General features: G+C 36.3%; 1 protein-coding gene across 2 annotated transcripts in view; it reads right to left on the minus strand.

Moving 5' to 3' along the window:
* The window catches only part of LOC145980000 (transforming growth factor beta receptor type 3-like), an 88,485-nt gene extending 71,988 nt beyond the window's left edge, over positions 1–16,497 (minus strand). The window contains exons 1-7 of one of the 2 annotated variants that reach the window (XM_083112946.1): positions 16,222–16,497; positions 15,317–15,374; positions 13,355–13,407; positions 12,794–12,905; positions 10,401–10,738; positions 7,813–7,978; positions 5,147–5,273 (exon numbers count right to left, since the gene is read on the minus strand). In XM_083112946.1, the coding sequence (XP_082969072.1) occupies positions 5,147–5,273; positions 7,813–7,978; positions 10,401–10,738; positions 12,794–12,881 (719 nt within the window). In that variant the 5' untranslated portion in view covers positions 12,882–12,905; positions 13,355–13,407; positions 15,317–15,374; positions 16,222–16,497. Of the gene's footprint in view, positions 1–5,146; positions 5,274–7,812; positions 7,979–10,400; positions 10,739–12,793; positions 12,906–13,354; positions 13,408–15,316; positions 15,375–15,811; positions 15,971–16,221 lie in introns of those variants that run through there. The other variant, XM_083112947.1, reaches the window with a different exon arrangement.
* Between the last annotated feature and the right edge of the window lie 5,825 nt (positions 16,498–22,322).

The following is a 22,322-nucleotide window of genomic DNA, read 5'->3' on the forward strand; positions in this document are numbered from 1 at the left end:
ATCAAACAGCTAGAAATAGTAGCAAATCATGATGCCAAGAGTAGGGCTATAAGCTATTACTATTTTGAAGCAAAACACATTATGATACTCTTCTCAATTCTCACTGACATAGAGCGCAATGTCTGAAAATTGGAAGAATTAAAAGTAGTTCAAAATATTGATCAATATGTAAGCATTTTACTGAAATTATATGCATCAATATGCCAGAATTTTGACTTATAATATTAAAAAATTACATCAGCATATTAAAATACCTGTCATGTAATCACAACATACAGTTTTCTCACACAATATTCGTACAAAATCAATGGCAACTTCGAATTCTAGAATAATTAGAATCCATGAAAGTGTTGTGTACATTTTTGCTGACCCTGTCAATAATCAAAATGATGGAAAAGTATAGGTGGTATAGGTAAATAAAATGCAACTAATAGTGTCCGATACCACTATTATACATTGGCATTAGTATCAACTCAGCCCTAAAAAAAATCATTTACACAAGATTTTAAATTTTGCATAATTTCTAGCATAATTAGACTGCAAGAGTGTCACACAGCACTTCATTTTGCAGATGATAGAAATACATCTGAATCAACTGAACCCTAGTCATCAGAGATCCTCGATATGTTGGCACACAAGTTAGAGAAAATGGAAAAGTATATAACAGACAATAGCTTGTGATATTGTGAAGATATAAGGCCTGGAATGCACATCGAAAATGTAATACTTGCATAAAATTATCAACCATTATTTAATAATATAGGCTGACGATTATACAAGGTGTTTCCGGGCTGATGATACGAACTTTCAGGGATGATGGAGAAGGGTACATGTATCAATTTGAGATAAAGAACCCTGGTCCGGAAACGACTTAGTCGAAAGTTATAAGCAAAAATCGGTGTATGAAGATGTAATACTTTTATTACCTGCACAAGTTTCACAAGCTGCTACATTCACAACAGTTGTTAAAAGTAGTGTCCCCCAGCTTCGCTGCAGGCATGACATCGTCGCACAAAGTTCTGGCGTACCCGTTGGAACAAACCCGGGGTCGTTCGAACAATGTCACAGGCAGCGAGAATTCTTGCCAGGAGATCCTCTTCAGTCTCGACAGGTGTCTTGTTCACAAGACTTTTCACATGACCCCACAAGAAGAAATCAAGTGGGGACGCCACTTTGAATAACTGTTGTGAATGTAGCAGCTTATGAAACTTGTGCAGGTAATAAAAGTATTACATCTTCATACACCGAATTTCACTTGTAACTTTCGACTAAGTCGTTTCCGGAGCAGGGTTTTTTATCTCAAATTGATACATGTGCCCTTCTCCATCATCCCTGAAAGTTTGTATCATCAGAGTGGAAACACCCTGTATAATACTTGCATTCATAGAAACTAACAATATTGTGTATTTATATAATATTTTTTTGTTTTAGCTTCCATATTGAGGCAACAAGCGGAATAAGTAGAGGCAGATATTTTTGTTAAATAAAAAAGCAAAATTTCAGTACAAAAACTGAGTCAATTTCGGGTTCAAAAGCGGTAAATAAAATTAAATTCCGCCATTATAGCGGTGAAAAATATGATCAAAAACTGTATATGAAATTACATTTTGGTTTTAAAATTGTGACTATAATCGTAAATTCGATTTAAAAACTGCACTTATTACACAAAATAAACATATCCTTTCTAATAGCACATTTATGTAGTTACCCAAGTATTAAGTTTATTCCTGTATAAAGGGGTCCAAATACTCACAGCAAAATTAATCACTTGCATAACTCACAGGATAATTCAAACTTCAGAAAGTGTTGCGTCGGTAAATGAACTCTAAATTTCATGTTTAAGTATTTTGCAGTTCATTTTGCATCATTTCGTGACAAAATGTAGGAAAATGCACTTCACACCTTTCAAGATACATGAAAAATTAACATAACATGAAAAATTAACATAACATCACATTGGTCAAAAACAGAATATGCATGCCTCTAGGCATGAGATATGGGGGTATCACATTTAAGTGATAAGCAACATGAGCTCCTCCACTCTGTGCATGCTAGTGAGAAAAATGTCTGGTCTGACTGATATGCAAGCAACAAGTGATATGTGCAGCATGTTATGTTACTTTGGTACGAAAGGTTGCATTTATTTCTAAAGATTCATTTATAAGTGACATGGGTCGATCAGAGAGCTGCCTTAAATTTATTCTACAACCTTCTCAAATAATAGAAGACTTGTACCGTAAATCAACAAATTCCAAAAGCTACCTATTTTCATATTTTGAGAAATGAGAGATGGGGTAGTAAATAATTAGAGAAACTTACTACTCATGGTTTCCGTGAAGTTTTCTTTTAGTTTGTCCTATTATAGTGGAACCACAAGCAAAAGAGCCTTCATAGACCCGCAACTCCTGTGCATCATACTCCAGCATGGAGGGGAGGGGCAGAGTGGACCAGACTTCCTTATGGCCCAAGTTCAACCGATGGAGGGAAACTTTTGGCCAAAAGTTCTTTTTCTTGTGGTCGCTCTGTAAATTTCGGTAGCCACTGTCGCCATCCTTGTTGGAACATGTTGCATTGTTGCTTGGTGTGTTTTGTATTTTTCCCTTGCTGCTAGGTGCGCTGTTGTCCCCTATCTGTCTGTGCCCATATCGTCTGCTGTTCACCGGCACACTGCTGCAGTAATTAACACCCATGAACAGCAGATACGGGCACAGACAGATAGGCTACAACAGCGCACCTAGCAGCAATCGAGGAAACAAGCAACAACGCAACAAGTTCCAATGAGGATGGCTGCAGTGGCCACCAAAATTAACCTTTTGGATCCCAAGCATCTCGATCGAGATATCTAAAAGTAACCCTCACGGTCCCAAGCATCTCGATCGAGATGCTGTGTCAAGGTCGTAGTTTTTACGTTATAAATTTTTTTTTTGGCTAGAATTTCGATTTTTTTTATATATTGTTCCTAACACATGTATTTAACAGAAATGTTTCTTGCACCTTTTTTTTTTTCATGAAAATGGAGGTGAAAAGGCGGGAAAAGGGACTTCTCTTTTGCATCTCTTTTCAAGGAAAAATATAAATTTCAAACATTTCAACAATTTTTTAAAATAATTTTTGGGGGTTTTCTCCCTTCCCCCTCCATATATATGCCAAATTTGCATAAATTTTGCATTTTGTGCATTTTGGCATTTTTTCGGGGGGGGGGGGAGGAGGGAACTCCCATTTTTTTAGGAAAAGTATTTTTGAGGGGATTTCCCCCCTTTCCCCCTCCATACATACGCAGAATGTGCATAAATTATATATCGTCTGAATCTGTGATTCATTCTGTGTAGAACGGTATATAGTTCATATCTCCAGGGCAAATAGTCTCTGAGCTAAAGTCATTTCAAGGTACCGCTGCATTTTGAAGCTTGAATCAGTGACATGCCGACCATTCCTTTTGGAATGTACAACTCAAGTTACATTGGTCATATGATAATAATGCAAAAATTTTTGTGTTCCTTACATGTCAGCGATAATTTTCATGTGCATGTCGACACTGTCATGTACTTTTTTCGAGGGGGCGGGAGGGGGTGAAACCCCATTTTTAAAAAAAGTATTTTCAGGAGATTTCCCCCCTTTCCCCCTCCATATATATGCCGCATTTGCATAAATTTCATATAGTCTGAATCTCTGGTTCATTCCGCGTACAACGGTATATCACTCATCTCTCTAGGGCAATTAGTCTCCGATCTACACTCATTTCATTGACACACTGAATTTTGCTCAAAATCAGCTCGGGACCGTGAGGATTACTTGTGAAAATGGCCTTGGGACTCAAAAGGTTAATAGGGCACACTAAAAACAGCATTGCAGAAAATGTGAGTACTAAGTTTCTCTGTAATTAGCTACTCCATAGTTATAAAATATTTTCCATTATCTTTCCGAAAAATATTTTCACAACCAGAAAATACTCTCTCAACTTGAAACAAGCAACATATTTTAATTTAGCAGTTTCTACAGTTTTTGTCAAAATGTTCACCTTCTCCAAACTCCTTTAACATTTAGTGGATGGAGCCTCGCACACTATAGCCTATCTGGATGGGACTTTTCAAGCAGGTGATTTTCAAACTTCCCACAATGTACAAACAAAAATCATAACAAGAAAACTAGTTTTCGTAGAAAGATCATTTGTTTTCCAGAGTCACAGGTTTAGCGGACGTGAATTTTATACATTATGCCTTTCAATAATGGAAGTTAAAGGAAGAAGAAAAAGAACGAAAATAGCAATTTGCCAGAATTGCCAAAAATGGCCAATAATGTCTTGAGAACAAACCATTTGCCATGACCATGATCATAATTACGAGGGAACGGATTAATATGTTGTAAAAATGCGCCAAATATGAAAACAAATATTTAGTTATTTTCACTAAATTATGGACTTAACTGTAAAAATTTACTTTTTTAATAATATAAGACACTACACGAGCTACATAAAATACAGTCTCGGAATTGTAACTATTACCGTGACTGTCTGGAAGAGAAACCAGAAGCCGAATCCCGAGCGTGTACCACAAAATTGTTGCTTCTTGCACTGCTGTCGGGCGTTCAACTAGTAGCGCGGGTGGGGTTAGCAATGGGCTACTTGACTTGGGACTTTTCCAATGTTGCCAAAATAACGTTTGTAACAACCAGGAGCCCACGCTTGAGCTCTCATTCTCTATTGTTGACAAAAATTGTAAATAAACATGAATTTCAAGTGTTTTACAATAGGAAAAGCAAGCAGTTGGGAAAAATAAAACTGAAATATATATATCTATATATTGTTCAGAGGACAGAAAATGTGTAATTAATTGGAGGGTATAATAAAGGTCGTGCACTTTCATTTGTTTAACGTCACTTGGACGTTGTCAGTTATTCGCAAGAAATTCACCCAACTCTCTCGGTCACACGGGGTCATGTAGTTATTGCACGAATATGGGATATATGTTGAGAAATGTTCTGAAATATGTAAAAATAACTAAAATATGTACCGAATTTTTCGAATCTACATGCCATGATGCACAAAGATAATACAAAATATAACTGATTTCAGCTTCATACATAAATATGCATTTACATATAAATCTGTTTCATAAGTGTCACTGTGACAAAGAAATGGAATACTTACCATAAAGCTGAACCAATGTAGTCCTCATGGAAGCATCCTTCAGTCCTCAACTCTACTTTCTGAGATGCCATCACAACATGACTTTGCTGTTGAGATTTGGTGTCACATTCACCGGATGTTGATACTCCTGGAGAAAGAACAGATTGATTGAACTTTAAGCAATGAAAAACAAAACAAGAACAAGGCATAAAGAATGAATAAAGAGACATATTATCAATCCCCCAATACGATTTCCAGCTTTCTAACCAGTTCTAACTGCAACAGCAGGTTTTCTTTAACGGTGTGAAATAACATGCTGTAATGTACATTTTTCATGTTTCTGCATTTTCCTACCCTGTTTTCTCAAGAAATGATGCGAAATGAACTGCAAAATAGACTCTTAAACACGAAACAGAGTTTATATACCGACGCAACACTTTCTGAAGTTTTAATTATCCTGTAGAAAAGCGATCCACAAACGCAAAAGTTTTGAATGAAAGAAATACTATTGGAATCCAAGTGTGATCTTCCAAAAACCTGTGTGGGCCTCCCCCATGGCGCAGTGGTAGCGTCTTTGCCTTGTAATCAAGGGGTGACGGGTTCAATACCCGGTGGAGGCACAAGTGGTTCGGATCCCACTTTAAACTGTAGGTCCAGTCCCAATTAGCCTTACTGTGCATAAAGTGGACTTCAAACAGCAACTCAAACTCCAAAAACCTGTGCATTTGCCTGAGAATATTGAAGATATTGGAGACACTATGCAGAGGAGTTCCAGAAAACTGGTTAGAAAAGCAGGAATACGAATAGGAATATCAAGATGTTCTGTTAAAACAGATTCTTAAAAATGATCTCCACATGTATACATACAAGATTACTGTGGTGTAAAAACTCACAAGTGAACACAAACAGCAGAGAATGGTCTTCGTTCATTGGGCTGAGGATAACAACGCAACACTGAACGTTTGGTTTTCTGACGAGGCACACTTTCATTTGGATGGTGTGGAAAAGATTTTCCAAAAAAAATGCAATTTTTAATGGAACTGAGAAAACTTATGGTTCAAGCTCGCAGTGAAATTACGGAACTCATGTGCCGTATGAATTGGTATCTTTAGTGTTTGCTTGACTGAGGTTAGCAATAAGAACTTTGACCATATTGAGCATGTATTGCAGCAGTACATTTTCCCAAAGTGTAACCTTTTCTTGTGATATATGTTTCATTGAGAGCTTTCTTATAATATAGTTTTTATCCAAGAACAAAATCATTTCATGTGCCACCCGGTATATTCCCCAGGTTTTAAGGCAAACTTTCCATTATATCTTTGACGCAGTTTTTGTGAATTTGCGTGAGCTTCCCAACATAATTCAATTTAGACAAGGCATAACTTACACCACATGCCATCATTTCACTAAACAGCTAAGCAGTTTAAGCATGTACTTTTTAGTTACTAAAGCTTTAGCCACATCATTGGCTTCCTCAGGGGTTGAATCAAGAAAAGTAAAAACACTGTCACAACATGGTTAAATACAGTGGCAGTACCCAAGTACAATGACAGTATCAACAAACTGGAATCACGCTTTGATAAGTGCTTGAAAAGCATGGCAAATATGTGGAAAAGTTAGTCAGGTATGTAGTTTCTGCACCATCATTTTTTTGCACATTTGTCACTTGAGTTTTACACCAAAACATCCATTTTTTTCTGGATGACCCTCGTATAATTCTAATCCTTTTGATGAAAACAAGAAGCTTTATACAGCCAAACATCCTATCTCTCATAGTTCAGCCATCTATTTTTTTCCTATTTCCATGTCCAAATCAACACTTTCTATTTTTTTTGTGGCTATTTTAACAATTTTATTGTGCACTGTTCTGTTCCTTTTTCACTAATGTTCTTGGAAAATATGTTGCATAACCAATCATCAACATCAAGAACGGATTGACGAACACATAAAAGATGCCAAAAAAAGACACCAGTATCAGGCGTTTAACAACACATCCATACCTCACCCAAATGGCCCTTATCTATAGAAAACACCATCCTGGAAACCCATGCCATCAGCCAACAGAAACCAGCTCTGCACCTGGACAGAAAAGATGCAGTGTTCCCCTCGACCCCTCCAGCCACACAAAGAACAGGAACTACACCACACAGAGCAACACAATGCAGGAGAAAGCCCAGCCCCCTTACCCCACCCAAACGGAAAGCACAATAGGCGATGCAAGCCAGGAAACGCAGCGTCTCCAAACTGAGAAAATGCAACTTTCGGCCCCTGGGAACTAACAAAGAAGATATGTGCTGCCATTTCAGCTCACCCTTAGTGAATGAAGGCAACCCACGTTTACCGCACCATCATGAATTTTAGTTTTATTTCTATAAATGTTCTGGAAATTTTTGCTTCAGAACAGTCTACAAATTTTCCCACTTTAAAGACTTATCTGCTATGGCCACCAAAAATAATAGATCAGAAGAACTAGTTTTGTGGGTGAGCACTCCTCTCTCAGAATATTAATTTGTTTCCATGTCCTTTACTTTCTAAAATATGGACTGACTACTTCTGTTGCTCAACATAATTTATACATTTTTATTGTGATTTTGCTACTGAATATTTCAAAATTTAAAGACAGAAAGTTGTAAACAGATTATTGATATATTTTACATATTAATATTTCAAAGTATGTCATTACTTACCATAACCAACTTTCAACGTAATGTGATTGGCAGTGTTTATTTCAGTATATGACGTAATGACACTGAACTCATCCTTCACATACTGCAACATTGCCTTCTCATCTGACCAACTTCTGTTCGCTGCCTTAACACTAAAATTACTTTCTACAGTTGAACCTTCACTAACCTGCGAAAAAAAAGACAAAAGTTCAAAGTTTATTTTTTTTACCTTGCAAGAATACATGTTACCACATAACAAATTTATTAAACTCATTTAGCATACTTAGGATTCAGATTTTTAGGCCAATAAATATTTTCTGTGCATATGAACATCAGCTGGCAATGAAATTACAAAATCTGATCATAGGGTGCTTCTTCACTAGCAGAGATCCGAAAGCTACATTTTAAAATCAGCTTCACTACAAATACTCCTGTGTGCTACTTGCTATTTTTGCATAAAAAATTAACACACAAATTATTTATTTCACTGATTCCAATCATTCAATATATTTTGATAGCAGTGTTACTATGTGTGACTTGTTTTCACTAGTTTTTCATGATAAAGTGCCTATTTGTAAGTAGCTTATTAACTGAAATTTGGTATCTGAGTATGTGCAATGATGCTAATTAAATTATTGTTTACAACTATACATAAATATAATTAGATAGGATTATTTATGCTTATATACCAACATATTTTTATTGAGAATAATTATGTAATTTTTGTACTAGATGAACATGAAGGCAATATTTTGATCAAAATATACGAACGGATGATAAATGTTGTGAAAATGATGGATATCCAAATTTGCTGAATATCTATACAATAACAACAACTAAGTGTGTGCGGGACAGAAATTTTTGGGTCAGGATGGGACAATTTTTAAATCCAGAGATTCGGGATGGGAAAAATTTGCAAATTCCTGACAAAGTTTATATTTTTTATTATTTATTTCACTGATTCCAATCATTCAATATATTTTGATAGCAGTGTTACTATGTGTGACTTGTTTTCACTAGTTTTTCATGATAAAGTGCCTATTTGTAAGTAGCTTATTAACTGAAATTTGGTATCCGAGTATGTGCAATGATGCTAATTACATTATTGTTTACAACTATACATAAATATAATTAGATAGGATTATTTATGCTTATATACCAACATATTTTTATTGGGAATAATTATGTAATTTTTGTACTAGATGAACATGAAGGCAATATTTTGATCAAAATATACGAACGGATGATAAATGTTGTGAAAATGATGGATATCCAGATTTGCTGAATATCTATACAATAACAACAACTAAGTGTGTGCGGGACAGAAATTTTTGGGTCAGGATGGGACAATTTTTAAATCCAGAGATTCGGGATGGGAAAAATTTGCAAATTCCTGACAAAGTTGGGAAATGTTCGGGAAAGAAAATGTTCAAATTTCCCAAAACTCTAGAAATCTTGAATTCTATATGTCATTTTCACAATGAAGAAGAAGCCAAGAATTAATGACTTTTTAAAATGACCATTCGGTATTTCCCAGACTGCTCGGGATCCCAAAAAGTCAGGAAGTGATTCCCCAAAGTCAGGAAGTGCAAGAGAGAGGATCGAAAAAATTTTGACAAAATGGTTGAAAGTAATATCATTGTATATGCAAAACAAACTCTTGAAACATCCCTAGATATATATTCAACCATGTATGAGAATGGTGGTTCAGGAGTTGGAAGAAAATCATACTTATGTTCAAAGGATTGTTCGTTTCATTTGTTGTTTAAACTCCACTTTATACACATATATGCTAACCAGGACTGGGCCTACAGTTTAAATTGTGATCTGAACCACTTTGCCAAGTGCCTCCATGGAGGTATCAAACCCGGGATCCCTTGATTACAAGGTGACAAAGTTACCACTATCACACCGGGAAGGCCAGTTGAAAAAAAAGGAAAAGTGATGAACAAAATGAATTTGAAATCTTTTGAAAGAATATTTTTTCAATCTTTGGTGAAATATAAGAATAGCTGTTTTGACGACTCAGGTTTAGTTTTATTAAATTCAGATACATGGCCTTCAGTTTAGTGTGAATGTGTGTTTCAGTGTTGGCATGACAATTCCTTCTTTATTCCGAAAGGTTGTCGAGTTGAGGAGTTTTAAGTCCACCACAAGCTAATTGAGACAGGACTTAAGGTTTAAAGTGCGATCTAAACCACTATGTTCCTCCTCCAGGTATTGAACCCGGTACCCCTTGAATACAAGGCTATGTTAAAAGGTGAGCTTTACATGTGCATGCCATTAGTTAAAAGATTTTCACAAGAAAATTCAATTCACACTATCACCTCACTCACAAGAATTAATGTACACACGAAAACGTGCTTATGCATCCATATACCTGTTCATTAAATTCAATTAATTTCGGAGACTGCTGTCACCTGCCACGTAGGAACTTGTAGTAGCCTGCTTCACGGGTTTCCGTTCTTCCGTGGATACGTAAGCACATTTCGTGTGTATATTAATATCTTACCGCGTCTAAATTCCCGTAACATGAACTTGTGAATTACTACACACACCTTTCACTTCACTCATAAGGAAAGATAAGACTAGATCACTATTCGACTTACTAATACTACATGCTCCGACGAGTTCTTCACTCCGATCCCCTGGATTTTCCAGCCAACAGGTTTATCTGACCTGAGAAGCAACACCAAACTCGTGTCGGATTCATTTTGCACATAGGAACCATTGTCCGCCACGTGAACACCGTCCACAATCACTTCCACAACTGGTAAATCATTTTCGGTCAGGTTTATTTCCCCAACAACCAGATGAAGCACATGAATCTCCTGAGAGTGCTGGCTCACTTGTAATGACGAACAACCCCTCGTCGGGCGGGGTCGGTCATACCAGGGCGTAAAATATGGTGTTATTAATGGAGATCTAACTACACACAACTCTGGCGCTGAAAAGAAATGCATGTTTTAGCAAAGGAAACAGAAAATTAATTGTAGTTTTATTTGAATTTGCTTATTTATTTACGATCACTTTCCTGTTACTTTCAGATAATCCCAAAGTTGAGGATGAGTGATGTGACGAAGTAGAAAATTGACCAATTCAGATGTAAATTTGCTCTAAATATTCTCTAAATATATATTCTATTTAAATGTTTTATACATATATTTCCCAAGACTTAACACTAGCACATGAATTCAAGTAGCAAAAAGAAGTGTAAGGCTGGCAGATTCAACTTCAGAAAAACAAGTTTTTGAAGCACTTCAGGATGTAATCTATTTCTTTGTTTGTCATACATCTGTACAGCAACAATAAATACTCTATTTCACTAAATACTAATGCTTCTCCTTGCTGACAAGGTAGGGAACCTCAATACTACGATCGCAACCATGCAAGAGAAAGCTATGTGCATTCTTTGGTTTCATGAAACCCACTGTGACATAAAACAACCAGGATAAACTCCATAAATGCTGCACAACATGAACACGAAATTGAATACTGTCTGGATATTTTATGTGCCACACATGGAGCTCAGGTGATAATTTTTAACTGGTGGGGTGTTGTACATGTTATAAACAAGACTGTTCAACATGGTCTATCAAAAGCAAAAAACTAAATGTGGATACTTTGGTTTGTTTTTCATTATTCATTTTTTAAATAAAACACATTTATTTATAAGCACCCTGTATAATGTTTACTTACATAGTAAATACAAGGGTAAGTCAATAATTAGCTACAATGAAATTACATTTGTGCTGTTCTTGCATTGTTGCCATGGTATTGTTAACAATGGTTCCTCCATTTTCACTAAAGAAGAGCAGCATTCAATGAGCCGGTTTTTGTGGTCTGAATGTGCATCAAGTGATGAAACCCACCAAAAACTTTCAGCACAGAAGGGGAAGTGTATTGCTGCAAAGTATCTACGAACGTACAGGTTCAAAAATTGTCGCAAAAGTGTTGGACAAGAAGAAGCTGCAAGCCAGTAGACAAAACCAACACTGAGCATGCATGTAACATGGTTATGTTCAACACATGAGGGAATACTGATGAAGTGGAAAATAGTTTGCGAATCTGTCATGGTTCTGCGTATGAAATCAACCATGGTAGAGTTGTTATCAATAAAATCTGTGCAAGATGGGTATCTGCCAACAAAATTTGGTAGATACAAAAATGATGGAGATGTATTCTTGTATAGAATCATCAGTGGAGACGAAACAAATAACCACCAATAATGGCTGAAGAGTAAGGGAAACACATAACCACCATTAATGGCTGAAGAGTAAGGGAAACACACAACCACCATTAATGGCTGAAGAGTAAGGGAAACACACACAAACCATTAATGGCTGAAGAGTAAGAAATCGAAATTTCCAAATTTATTGTAAGTTACATCAGTTTATTGAAAAAGTTTGTTGGTGCATTAATTAAATGCAGTTACCCTTGTATACATATGTACTTTTTTTCTGCAATCTTCTTCTTCTTTTTATACATTTATAAATTTAAAAGGTCGATGTGTTTACTATGAATTTGTTAAAATAAATTTCCAATGTGCGACTTCTTGATTTGAATTTTGTCACTTAGCATCGCTTTTCTGACACTTTTGACTAATTGTGATGATGAGGACAAGTGAATGATATGAAATTTTATGCGCCCGTGGGCAACTTCTTATCTAAAGCAACACCTAGTATATCATTCACAAATACAGTCAAGAATATACAAATTATTTCCTTACACACAACACTAACATTTAAAAAAACTATCAAATTAAATACATATACTATTACTGTAGGAAAATGATTTTTTTTAAAATTAAGACTGAGCCGATACCCCTTTGAACAGAATGCAGAATGTATCAGTGATTAAATTTCAATCCTATATTCCAATCCAACCGAACTCAATGTTGAACACACAGCTCTACTTTTTAGAGCTTGATAATAATTTTCAGCCCTCAAAAATATATAAACCCACTTAAAACTTGTCTGAGCAAAGGATGGCAGATACTTACCTGCACTTCTAACCACATGGCAGAAAAGTACTACAAGGCCAAACCCAAACAACCATTGTGTTATGGGTGCCATAATTGAAGGGAACATCCATCCAACTTTGACAAGAATCAGCTGGAAAAAAAGTGTAACTAAGATTAACATAATATAATAATAATATAGGATAAGCCACAATAATGTTATTAATGAGTTTGACAAATTTCAGCAGTGAAAAGTTGTGTCCCAACAGCACCACTTCCAGAATAAATTATTACATGTTATAACAGATAAGACTTTTTTCTATCATTTTTCATTAGGCTGTGGCATTACTTTTGCAAGGAGTTTATTTTCTAACTGTAAAGTGAACATTTTCTGCATAAAAAACTGGCAAGGAGTTGGTTTATGGTACTAGTGGAATAATTTTGCTTTAAATCTACTTTATGTTCATTGTTTTTCTACCACTCTATAGCTAATAACAAGAGGCATATTTTTATGATCATTTCATGACAAAACGTGCACTGTGAAAGTACAATGCCAATTAATAAAAGTACATTTTCAGTTGCAAACAACAATAGCATACTTACATCTTTCACATACTGAACAAAACAACACACATGGATTTGCGTTCATGGAATACCTGGAAAAAATTAAGAATACTTTTAGTAGAGTTGGCACATTTTGAAATAAAACCAATGAAACATACTAGCTCTTATGATTGGTAATCAAAATACAAAATTGAAATAATGGAAACAATGTATGTATAAAGTAGTACCTGCATGATAATATTATTAATGCACTCTCTTGCTCATTTGGCTGCATTGATCTTGTATTTTATGTACAAATAATGAATTTGATTTTAACACAAGATAATATAAAGTCAAGGAATATATATAAATTGTATACTTTCTGTCGTCTTTCCCCGTGGCAAAAAGTATTTTAGAAAATACGCATTGGCAGTAAAATTTTGGAAATAAAATTCTCTTTCGATTTAGACTTCTTTTATTGAAATGATTAACCTAATAAGCAGGCGAAATTTGAAATAGGAAAGATGTGGCATGTAGTCACAAGACAATATGTTTCATGTATCTACAGAAGGAAAATACGGAAGTGACAATGAGGTTATATGGCAGGTGTAAAAGTACATGCCAACGTAGAAACATTGTTTTGTATATGAAAAAACGAGTTCAGGAAGTACATAATCTAATAACTTAATTCAATCAAGTGGTTTAATTACAACGCACTAATGAACATTTCAAAATTAAAAACTTGCTGCAAACTTTAGACAAGGAAAATCTACAAGCAGTTACTAAAGAAAAATGGAACTGATCTCACACTACGGTCAAAAAAATACCAGAGGTGTTTTTTAAAAAGGTAGTTTATTTAGATGTGATTTTTAGAAACAAAGTGCAGAAATTTCAGTTGCAAAAAGTGGAATTTGTTTGACAAAGAACTAAATTTGGAGAATTTTTTATTGCGGTGTTCCTTTCAAACTCTTACTTCTGATCTCCTTGATTTATACCATATATCTGAAAATATATTTAAATTTCATTCAAAATAGAGTGCAAATCACACTGGCAACTAATATGTGATGAACATATTCTTGTCATGAGGAAAAACAGTTGCTAAATATCATATCACAGTTAAGTGCATGCAGTAATACAAAAAAAAAGTTTGTTGGAGAATACCACATAAAATATCCATTCTTATGAAAATCGTTTCACTATTTCACAACCAGAAACCTATGGCAAATGGGATAACATTATTTAAAATACTACAGGAAACACAAAATAGGAAGGTAGGTAGCAGTTCTGGTCAAGGATACAAAAATCCAACAAATAGCAGTTGAGTCCTGTTGTCAATTATTCACCCCTGCTCATTATGAGGGAAGAAGAAACACCCCACAGTCATTGGGTCAGTTTGCCATTTGTGTGGTAATTTATTGAACATGCTACACAGATAGAATGTAGAAGGCAACATGATTCGACACTTCCCATGATGTTTGGATTGATGGTAGCATATTTATTCTCCAATCATACTGGAGAATGCTCAATCATCTTACTAGTTGGCATTTCATACAGCAGACTGTAAACACAAAGTAAGAAAAAGAGCAGCAAACTGATTTGAATTCTCCATCAGATTTATGGTTTGTACCATATTGTGGATATTTATTTCATTTATGAAACACAATATCCTTTATGTAAGATTTCTTTGACAATAGCAATCAATAATGATAAATGTTCACTACGCAAATTCAATTACATGTGCATATTTACACTTTCACCATGTACTTGTGTGAAATATCAATGAAATATGGAAAAATGGTAACTCTTATTACACGATGGAAACTCTTCACATAAACTGATGAACAGGAGTGTACATATTTACTTCTTGTAAAAAGGGAGAAAAGTGGTCTCTACTCTTGCAATTATTAGTATTTTTGTAGCAACAGCATGAATCAATAATAATTAAGCACACAAATTACAACAAAACAATTTAAATTGTTTAACTGTATATAGCTAACACTACACGATGTTAGCCTTACTTACAGTGAATCGCTGCTCCTCTTTCACCATAGAATACTTTATTTGTACTGACATTCGCCTCCTGAAATCAACAAAAAAAACAATGTTACAAATATACCAATGTATAATGCGAATATTATTTTATTTACACGATTCAATCGATTTACAAACTGATAACTCATAACAGAATTTCCAAATGTGGCAAAACAATTTTGAACAATGTCATCATTTACTGCTGTACCAAAACCATTCATTTTTTCATAATATTGGGCTGGTTCTACTGTAGTTCGGCTTTCAATATTCTTGGATATCATGCATTTTGCATGTTTTCAGCATTTCTTGTCACACGGTAACCTTCAGAACTTGCATAAAAAAATACTGTAAATAATGCGAATTCGAAGTAAAATAAGGTTCTGCCCACACGTGTTATGAAAGTAAACAATATTATCATGAACCTTTACAGTTCATACGATTCAACTACGACACTGCATTCATGTATGGATAAACTATATATTATACCTGTAAAAACCCACGCAACAAACACGCTAACTTGTTTTCTACGAAGCAACTATGAACATCCTACTTTATAAATCTCAAGGTCAATCCCGCGGTTTCTTTCGCAATAACAGATGAACAAGGTTGTTGTTGTCCTTAAGTTTCATGACACCTCGCTTCTTCCATTGCTTCGGCTCGGGAATAGCCACCACTACGAACTTCATTTCGCGTGTTTACATTTCTTTACATAAGACGTCATTTACCTTATGACCTGTTACATCCCACATAATCGTCACACCGAGCATCCTTTTTACTCATAACGATGTTCTGAATTCCCACATTCCGAACTTAACAGTGGCAATATAGCCTACTTATAGCAAACTACCGCATTGATGTAAAAACACAAAACACTTTATAGCACACAGTATTCTTACCATTCTATGAACAGTGTTTACACTACATATTTCACTGGCGACTTGCTCTTAAGTACTTCATCTTACAAATTTCACGCAATCTGAAACACGCACTACGCATTACAAGTTCACTTTATGACGCAACTACTTCTTGTCAACCATTGACCCTTATCTTCTACACTCTGCTTGAGGCGAAGAAAGGAAAATGAATACAGATATTAGCTCACGTTTCCGATCTCGGACGCTAGAGGAGAACTTGGCAGCAGTGTAGTTTACTCTAAAAGCAATGGGAGACCAATGAAGCATTGAGCGAGAGTGTGTAATTGTGTATTAAGTAATTTGGTACATGTTTCTCTCGAAATTTTGGCCACACACAATACGTCAACAAACGCAGCGCTGAATGTAATTAGCTTCTGATGCAATTCACTGACGCAGAGAGGCACCTATAAGGGTTTTTGATTCAGATAACTCGCTCGTATTTCGTGCTTCCTGAGTTTGAAGCGGCAAAATACATATTGACAATTTCATCCGTTTCGTCATTAACTTTCCAGATGATTTAGCTTCCCCTCCTCGTCATTGTGAACTTCTCTCTCCCTTTCATTATTATTTATTTATTTATGCTTATTTCCTCTACGTCAGTTTAGAAAATACAATTGAGGGTTAGCGTCTAAAAAATTTGGGAAAGTAAGCAATATTTTTAGTTTCACCAAAAAAGTATTTTCCCAGGTTTCAATTTTTACATTTTCTGCTTACTGAGAAATTTTATATTTTCAATTTAGTTTGATGTGTAAAAAATTATGTTACTCGTACAATAATAATGATGGATGAGGTGTCTGGTTGTCACGTACCGTCCTGGACATATGTGCTTGCGTGCTTTTATCAGTTTTGATATAAGAGCACAATAATATTACTTTCGATCTCGCCGCCGAAGTTCCGGATTCGAGTTCCGGACAGAGCATGATTGTTCCTTGCGAGTGTCGTTCATCAATTTCATGCAATCATCCTCATCGTCACGATTACCCAAAACCAAAAGTGGCAGAAAAGTGACGGTAAATAACAAATACAAAACAAAGTGTATCCGCAAGAATTGAAACAGCTCCGTTCTTGCAGCATATTTATCCAAATATTGAGGATTATTAATAAAGTATAAGAATAATGAAGTTGCCGATGTATCGGTACAGGCCCGTAGCCAGGAATTCTTATTAGGGGGGGGGGGCAAAGTCAATCCTAGAGGGGGCAAATTTTTAATATATTGTGTTGCATTGGCAGAAAAAGCAGGGTACAGAGGGGCATGATCAATTCATACGCCAAATTGTCTCTCAAATGTGCGCGCTCCTTTTCCTCAAAAGAATTGTTCGTGCATTTAAGCAGCAACAATCTGAAGTATATATTTGGCCTCACTTCTCTCTCTGGTAATTTAGAATGCATTACAGAGAAGAATCATATTGGGATCGAAGCTAGCAGGAAAATCTTTAGATCCAAATATTTGCAAACTGAAAACAATATTGATTTAATAGGGCGCAAATAATTTCACGGGGTGCCATGGCATTCTCTTTAACATTTTTTTTTCATTTAGATCGTTTTGGCTCCCAGGGCTTTGGACAATAAGAATAGCAGAATTTTACGAAATGTACTTTTATTTGTATCAAATTTGAAAGCGAGGGGGCAATTACCCCTCTGTGCTCTCTGCAACTGCCCTTGGCCGTCTGGAAGAAAAATTAAAGAAAAACATGAAAACTAATTCCATCTTGAGTATCCATTTGTACTGCTATTCTTAGATTCTGCTAGTCATGTTTCTTTACTTCAATGTTTGCCCCCCAGATTGGACTTCCGACCAAAATTGGGGGGTGGGGGGATAATGCCCCTGCCCCCTGCTGTGGTTGCAGCACTGTTTGTGAGTCTCTCTTCATAAATTTCACGTCATCACTCATTGTCACGATTAGCTCGAAGTGGCAGAAAGGCAACGCTAAGTAACAGAAATCAAATATCCACTCCCACTCTCTACCACATGAACCACTATTACCAATAGGTAGACTTCGGAAACTAAAGATTAAGCAGTTCAAACTTCATAGCAACACATACAAGAAAACATCCAAAAACATTAGGCACCTTTCATACAAGACTTCTCAAAATGTCACAATTGTTCTAGATACTGAAAATTACGAAATCATTTCCCGAAGTCTGAATCAGGAAGGGATTTTCTCCCCCTAATCCTAGTAGGACATTATTCGGAATCCCACACACCTTAATAAATCACAAAATCAATAAGTGTTTTTGTTATGTTGCTAGAGTAATAGAGGATATAATTGTAAAGATTAGTGAGAATTCCAGGTAGGAGTATGTTCTGTATTTTTCACAGGGGGGGCAAAGCAGGTTCTCAGGGGGGCAGTTGCCCCCCCTGCCACCCCTCTAGCTACGGGCCTGTATCGGTATCGGAAAGTATCGATTAGATTTGATGCCGTTCGATACTTTCCCTGCATTTTGATCTTTCGTGGGGCCCGAGGGCCTCCCCGATGGCGCAGTTGTAGCGTCGTTGCCTTGTAATCAAGGGATCTCGGGTTCGATACCTGGTGGAGGCACATAGTGGGTCGGATTCCACTATAAACTGTAGATCCATTCCCGATTGGCCTTACTGTGGACTTAAAACACCAAATCCATCGCGGGGTCCGTAGAAATGGTGCCCGAAACTTTCATGTAGTCCAATTACCGGTATCCTAGTAATTATGCAAAATTTGAAGTTTACATTTATTTTGCACCAAAATTCTATAAAAACTGTATTTTGTGACTACGTAACAGATATTATAATATTGTAATGAAAATTTTTGAATACTTTAAAGCAAAACCTTGGAAAATTGATGCTTACAATTTAATTGGAGTTGAATATTCAGCCACTAATTTTAATCAATATTTTGAACATCTTTTAGTTATTACAATTTTTAAGGATCGGCATCGGTATTGGCACAGCTGATGGGGCTACAGCCTTCTCCGAAATTTTGAGAAAATGAACATTTTCAAATAAAAACAGCGAAAACCAGACGGATATATGCAACCCCCCGTTAAAGTGACCGCAGATGCCATCTTTGAGAGTAGAGAAGAAAGTGCTAAATATACGAAATATCTTATAACGTATGCTAGAAAGCAGCTGTGTACTATCCACCTTTACAATTCCAGCTCCTCCCGAAAAAAATTATTTCAATTTCAATTTGAATTTAAAATTTTGGGTGCTTCAGCACTGAGGCTATTATGCAGCCGTCACGTTATACGGGGTCCAGCTCCTTACAATAACAAATAACATAGCTCAGTGGCGTATGCTGGTTATAACGAGTGGGCAATTCTCGTCCCTTGATTCATCCAACCACTCCTGAAGTCTCTCTGCAAATTTATCTCAGCATCCACACAGGATTTATGAATATAATACAGTAGCGGCTCGTGCCTAAAATAACAGGTGAAGAAGTACATTTATAGGCAATGAAAAACAAATAGTAAGTGTCAGTGCCCTCCCCCCCATTTAAAACGTCTTTTTTGTCTTCATCCATCCATCTGGAAAATGGTGTCTGCAACAAATTACACACTGAGTCATTTACTGAGTTCATTGTACAAACCACAGCTCAACACATGAACACAACACACGATAGGAAACGTGAAAAACACACGCGGAACAAGATCTCGCGAGAACGCAACGATTTTGCCACAACCACTGGATGCAGTTTTCTGTCGACGAGAGAACTGCTGAACCTAGATGGCGACACCCGTTCAATTCCAAAACTAGGAGACGTCACCGTTGCCATGACAACCGGCTAAAGTCTTCCGCAACCTGGCGGCGTCTGCTCTTGGTTTGTTTATGCTACAACGAACTCTTCACGTGCGTAGCGCCGAGCGGCGTGTTATTTGAGTATTATCGTGTGCGTTCTGCTGGGAAATAGTTTAATTTAACAAACAAATGAAAAATGTCAATATTAATTTGAAAATTAGGTGAAAACATCTGCACTTGGCCAGCCGCCACTGATATAATATCATATATGTGGAAAATTTTACCTTATTGTTGGGACCACTATCGATTAATTGTTGTGATTGCAGTTAATCTACGTTTAGAATTTCAAATAACAAAACAAGAAAGTATAATAAACCTATAAATAAAACCTGTAATATAGAATATGAAAGGAATGTGCTAGTGAAATAATCCATGTTGTTGGATTAAATTAATTAGGTTATTTTACGTCGCTGTTCTGCCCCTTTTGGCTAATCGCGATGAGATGATGAAATTGATGAAGGGACATTTACAAAGAACTTCCATGCCAAGGTCGGGATTCGAACCCTGGACCTCTGGCGTCGTAGGGAGCTGCGCTAACGCTCCGCAACGGAAGTCGGAGCAATTTCTTGAATTTTTAGTTTAAATTTTAATATATTTAATTATCTTCATCTTCAACATTTAAGCTTTCTCCCTTTGACAAATTCTGTTGAAATAGCTGAGACGAGGAAGACACAAACAATGTAAAATGAGAATTAACATGGAATTGGTTTACAAATGTTATTCAAATTTCAGTTTTTCGCGCACTTTCAGCTGTATTTTCCCTACTTCCCTTTTCAGTACGTAATTTGTCCTTTTCAGTACGTAATTTGTGAACCAAGAATTCCCGTTGCTGAGAAATTTCCCTGTCGTAAACAACGCAGTTCCTACGATACAAAGGCCATCGGGGAAGAATGGCAGAAGAGGGCGCCAGCCGAGGGAACGGTAGAGTCCAGCACAGATATTTCTGCCGTGCGATGTGCAACACAACTCAAGAAGCAGTGTTGCTAATGGAGCAGATAGAAAAATCGCTGCAGTGCGACGATGCACAGCTGTTACGTACAACAAGAAAATTAGAGAATTCAGGTCTATCTAACGTTGAGTTTTAAACGTCATGCATTATACCAGGACTAGGATTAATATGTACTAACAAGTGGCTTTGTATGTAGCTACATACATATGGACTAAAAATTCGCAAAATATGAACTAACACATACGTAAAATTACCAAAAATGCTGCAAAGAAGACCTCTTCATACGATTCCTTATTTTAGTGACTTCAAATAAAATTTTAAAAATATTATTTTCCATTGCATTATTGCACTGGTAGCGTTCTAACTGTTCACTTCCAAAACCCGTATACACTGGTACGGAAGTGCAACGGCAGATAATATCATGCCAACGTGTTAAACCGCGACAATTGGACCACAACATTCCGCCTAAAGCAGTATTATTATTTCCTCTCTGTGATCGGCGACAGTCGGTTGCCTTTGTTGTACATTTACAAACGATGCCGGCTTCCAAAACAATAACAACATATACTGCCACTAGAAGATAAGCTGCGCGGCTTTTTCTTTTGCTATGAACCAGGGCCGGCGCTAGTCATTTGGCTCCCTGGGCGGTGGCGGCATCGGTGGCGGCAGATGCCGCTCCATTTCGACCCCCCGTCATTACGCAGGAACGGGAAATTGAAAATCAATATATTCCTAAGTAAAACATCAAAATATAAAATAAATAATGAGACTTTTTATGCTATTTCAATACTATTCAGCGCAAAAGAATATCTCGCTCGACCACAGTTTTCAATAGGCTTATTTTTTTTCTTCTCTTCAAATTTTACAGCCCTGAAAATTTGCCGCTCTGGGGGGAGGGGGTGGCACGGTTCGCCCTCCCCTTCCGCCGGCCCTGCTATGAACTTGGTCACCCATCAAAGCATGGCAATTTTAACACAGAAAACAATATGCATCGCATTAAGCAGCAAAAATGACAGCCTCCTCTATGCCATTTCTACAAGAACACGTGCCGAAGCCAAGAGTTGAAATTCTGTTGGAGCCACATAATTTATTTATTTTGAACAATTCCAATATTATGAAATATGAACAATTTGTGAATTAAACCTGTTGAAATATGTAAAATTAAGTATATTTTCCTTAAATATGTAAAAGTAAGTATTTATTAAAGTTAGAAATATGGAAAAATATTGACAATAAAATGTACCTTAAATCACTACAAACATTACTATTCGGAAAGATATCACAAAATTTCAGCGATATTTCGTCAAACTAAAAGTATGTATTTACCTATAAATCCTAGCCCTGATTATAACCAGTAGATAA

Source organism: Lepisma saccharinum, chromosome 27, assembly GCF_977018435.1.
Source record: "Lepisma saccharinum chromosome 27, izLepSacc3.1, whole genome shotgun sequence".
Classification (NCBI taxonomy): domain Eukaryota; kingdom Metazoa; phylum Arthropoda; class Insecta; order Zygentoma; family Lepismatidae; genus Lepisma; species Lepisma saccharinum.